Here is a 4,360-nt window from a genome sequence, read left to right as displayed (position 1 = left end):
TTCTCTCTCTCTCTCTCTCTCTCTCTCTCTCTCTCTCTCTCTCTCTCTCTCTCTCTTTCTCTTAAAGAGCTATGAATATTTGAATATCGTATTATTCTATAGTAGTGATGTGTAACCTTTCTTAAACTGAAAGTCATTTCTAGATATAAATCTTAGTTTAAGAAAAGTCGCGCATCACTGTTAAAAGAATTAAAAATTAAGATAATTTATAAAAGTAAACTATTTTATAAGCTATTTATTTATAAAATAGCTACATTTTTTAATATAAATTCTTAAAAATTTTTTTAAATATAAATATCTCAAACGAAACTTTTAAACCATTATGCATAATGTTATTTTTATAATTTATATAAAACAGAAAATAGAATTTTTTATTTTCAGCTATGAGTCAACGAATTTCAGAAAATTAATTGACGGAATTGCCGCGGATTGCGCATCATCGCTATAAAGTTATGTATATATTTAAATATTGTATCATCCTTTTGACTGTTGCAAACTGAAGGAGACTCTATAGTCCATATGTATTACATCAATTTTAAACATCATTAGACATTAAATTAATTACCTAAATATCATCTTAATATCATATAATCATTTTGCTCGTTTCTTGGTCTTATTGATACTTCTTTAATCGACATATATTTAATGAGCATTAAATATTATATTATTATTATTAAACTAAAAAGAAAATAACAATCGTGAAAGAAGAGAATAGATAAATTGTTATTTATTAAGCATTTTAGAATTGCATCTTTTTAAACGCTAAAAATAACAAACAAAAATATGTAGAATGTTAAAAATTATATTTAAAAAAAAATAATGAAAAACTAAAAATACAAAAAAGTAAAATGGAAAAGAATGATGAGCAAAAATTTAAAAGATACCTAATTAAAATAATAATTAATAAACAAAAATATATAAAATATTAATAATTATATTTAAAAAAAAAAGATATGAAAAGAATGAAAAAACTAAAAATACACAGGAAAAAAAATATACAGGAAAAGAATGATAGGAAGAACTTGAAATGACAGCAAAAAAACTTAAACATACTGTAGAAGAGAGAGAGAGAGGAAAAAATGACGATATCATTCGCGATTGTTTGTAAGGCAAGACGATAGCCGACACAATATGTGCGCTGCACCTGCAACATATGGGTCACATTGTATTAGTAATCATCCTCTTTATTACACAGACAACGCGATATGACACGTTTATGTTGCATGTGACCGTGGAACTAATTGTCTCATGTGTTCGAGCGCGTGATGAAGTTTCGAGAGCAGAAAGGGCGAAGAGCTTTCGTTGAATCTGGTCTGCGATCGTGCCTTTGGTTCACCTTTCCGGCGCACTTACATACGTGGCGAGTCTTACGTAAAAAAGCTCGTGCCTGTAATCAGGAAATTACTCAACAAACTGCCGTTCACGTCAATGACATAAGTGACGTAGGTGACGACGCGGCTACGACGCGATCGGTTATGCGAATCGGCGACGAGACGGAGAATCATCAGAGATGTCTTCGTATTTCCGATGGATAAAGAGCGGAAAGAAGGATGACGTGTTCGGAGCAAAACCGCGGAGTCGCTCCTTAGATGCCAAAAGTCTTGAAGCATCCGGCATTCGGCTGATTTTGCAAAACGTATTTACGTTTTAGACTCGATTTTTTGTCTCTAAATCAGAGCTATCTAAAGGCTATTCTACAATGTGCTCTTTTCTTTTTTTGCTTTTTACCACTTTTTATCTTTCACCTTTCTGCCTCTTATATTTTTTGTTCGCCCGAGATAAAATATGACGAACTTCGGAAGAAATAATTTTGTTTGCAAATTTCTTCAATTGTCGTAAAATATAATCTTACCTCTTTAAAATGCTTTTTTAATTACTACGCTATGATTTTTTTTTCACTGATTTATAACGATATGGGTAGTGCATTTTTAATAGCTTATTTTCTTTAAAAACTTGTACTGCGTTGCGCTGCAATAATTCAAGTTGCCTGTATTTCTGAAAGTTGTTTTCTTGGCTTAAATTAAATAAGGACTCTTAATGTAAAAAAAATTAGAAAGGGCATATAAGAGTTAATTTAACGCAAATCATATGATGTAAAATTACAAAACAAAATATATTGTACTTTGTAAAATTTGAATAATTACATATTTCGGCTTTTTTAGATTGAGCTTTCTTTAGGTATTCTAATCAATGCAGTGTTATTAAGATGATAAATAACAGAGATGGATAATGATATACATGCATTAGATGAAGTCAGATGAGGCTATTAATTCATCATCAAGTTCTTTCTAATCTTTAATTGTTTTTTTTTTGTATTTTCTTGATATTGCAAGTATTTTCGATATAAAGATTTTATTTCTCTAAATTTACTGCGCGCAGTTGTTGCGAATACACACCATAGATTCGTCATTCGACATTGATATTATAATAATCGTGACAATAAATTCTCGACACACAACTTCGTGACAATTAAAATTTTAACTGCCGTGAAGTTGTCACGAATTATCATATCATCATTGAATTATCGTATCATCATCGGTGTACATTTGCAAAAATTACGAGTAAAATTATGCGTAAAATAAATTTAAAATTTTTGCAAAGAGAGAAGACAAGAGAGTTAATAAAAAGCAAAAAACAGTAGAGGGCAAAAATTAAAGCACATTGTAGATTAATTTTAAGATTTGTAATTTTCTGCATTTTGATTCAATGTGTGTGTATGTGTGTGTGTGTGTGTGTGTGTGTGTGTGTATATATATATATATATATATATATATATATATCCCCTATTGCTTTTCTTTTTTCTATTATTATTGAAAAAAAGAAGACAATAGGCATGAATATTGATACTTCTTCTTTATCTTCATTTCCACATTTTTTTCTTCATATTTTTCTTCATCTTCATTTTGACGGTTTTCCGAGATTAGCATAGTCAGTTGTATTTCACAAATGCATGAATTAAACTGGACAGAAATTTCCAAAAATTGAAGATGCAACATTCGGACAAAGTAAGAGTACTACCCTGTCATCCAACGGACTCATTGTATAATATATTGATGTACATCAAGCCGATGCTCACAATTATAAATCTTGGACAGTTCTAAATTGTAATATTTTTAGTGGCATTTATAATGAGATTTTGAGATGTAAAAAGCTTTAAGCCATTGGCCAGTCATAGTCGATATTCTCCTTACATTCAACTGTGATTAGTCAATTTCGACTTAAGACTTAAGTTTTGCGCTTTGAAATTTCATTATAGACTTAAAGCGATGGTCGCTTCGTTTATTTTCGATATCGGTGATGTTATCAAAAAATTGCTGTTCATCGAGATTGTAAACAGAAGCATGCGATTATTTAGAATGTAGAATTAGATTGAAAGGAATCTAGATTGAAAGGAAACGTTCAAATGTACAAAAGACTAGCGTTTAAGTATGTTTGTGAAACTCGGGGAAGGTATCACTTCACGGCTAATTGTAGAAAGTATAAATTTAAAATAATTTATGTAGTAAAGTTCCGCGATATTTGCATGTCACCAAGATTTCTCCGCGCTGCAATTTCAATGAACAGGAATATATTTGCGTAGCAAATGAACTTCAGGTATACAAAATGCGAAATATTTGCGACCATTGCCAGACATAAATTAAAAATTCTTCTCGTGTAAAATGTGACGAATGCCGACTGACTTTCGTTTTCCCGTTTTCTGTTTCAGCGAGCGGCGGTGCAGCACCAATCACAAGTTGCGTCGCAGAGTAAGTAACTGTAATTAAATTGCCTGTTAAGATTTGTTTAATTTCATTGTTAGGAAAAGGCATAACGAGATAATGCGTCGGCAGATAAGAGATCTATTTTTATTCAGTGGATGAGGGGATTCATAAAGCGTCATTGAACTATTTCTTCAACTGTTAACGCACTCCAAGGATGCACGTGGAATATTAATTTCTGCTCGGACATTTGTTCGATGTTTGCGAAGGAGCCGAGTGTGAATTGACTTTCCTTCTTTACGTGAGCGCTTATTCGAGAGTATCGTTACCTATTCGATACGGTGTCACGTCGGTAATTTATTGTGAATTATCGACAAGTATTTTGTATTTACACGCAACAATCTGAACATTCAGTACAATGAATGAAATATTAGAAATAGGAATAGATATTAAATATTAGAAATAAAAAATTAGAGATAAAGATTAAATGTAACGTACAATATAAGATATATATATATTCTTATATTGTTATATATATTACTCTCATATTTCTTATTTGTATCTATTGTGAGTTACATTAATCTCTAAACTCCTAATTTTTTACTTTTTTTTACTTTTCAATATTTAATATTTATTTCTGTTTCTAATATTTTTTCATTGTG

At 30.5% G+C, this 4,360-nt stretch overlaps 1 protein-coding gene across 3 annotated transcripts in view; it reads left to right on the top strand.

Moving 5' to 3' along the window:
• LOC108684828 (serine-rich adhesin for platelets-like) overlaps positions 1-4,360 on the top strand; it is a 78,552-nt gene that overhangs the window by 32,624 nt on the left and 41,568 nt on the right. For all 3 annotated transcript variants that reach the window (XM_018189337.1, XM_018189335.1, XM_018189336.1), the window contains one exon: positions 3,707-3,746. In XM_018189337.1, the coding sequence (XP_018044826.1) occupies positions 3,707-3,746 (40 nt within the window). The remainder of the gene's footprint in view (positions 1-3,706; positions 3,747-4,360) is intronic.

Source organism: Atta colombica, unplaced genomic scaffold, assembly GCF_001594045.1.
Source record: "Atta colombica isolate Treedump-2 unplaced genomic scaffold, Acol1.0 scaffold140, whole genome shotgun sequence".
Lineage (NCBI taxonomy): Eukaryota > Metazoa > Arthropoda > Insecta > Hymenoptera > Formicidae > Atta > Atta colombica.
The sequence above is the reverse complement of the archived record's forward strand: the minus strand, read 5'-3'. Positions and strand labels throughout refer to the sequence as shown.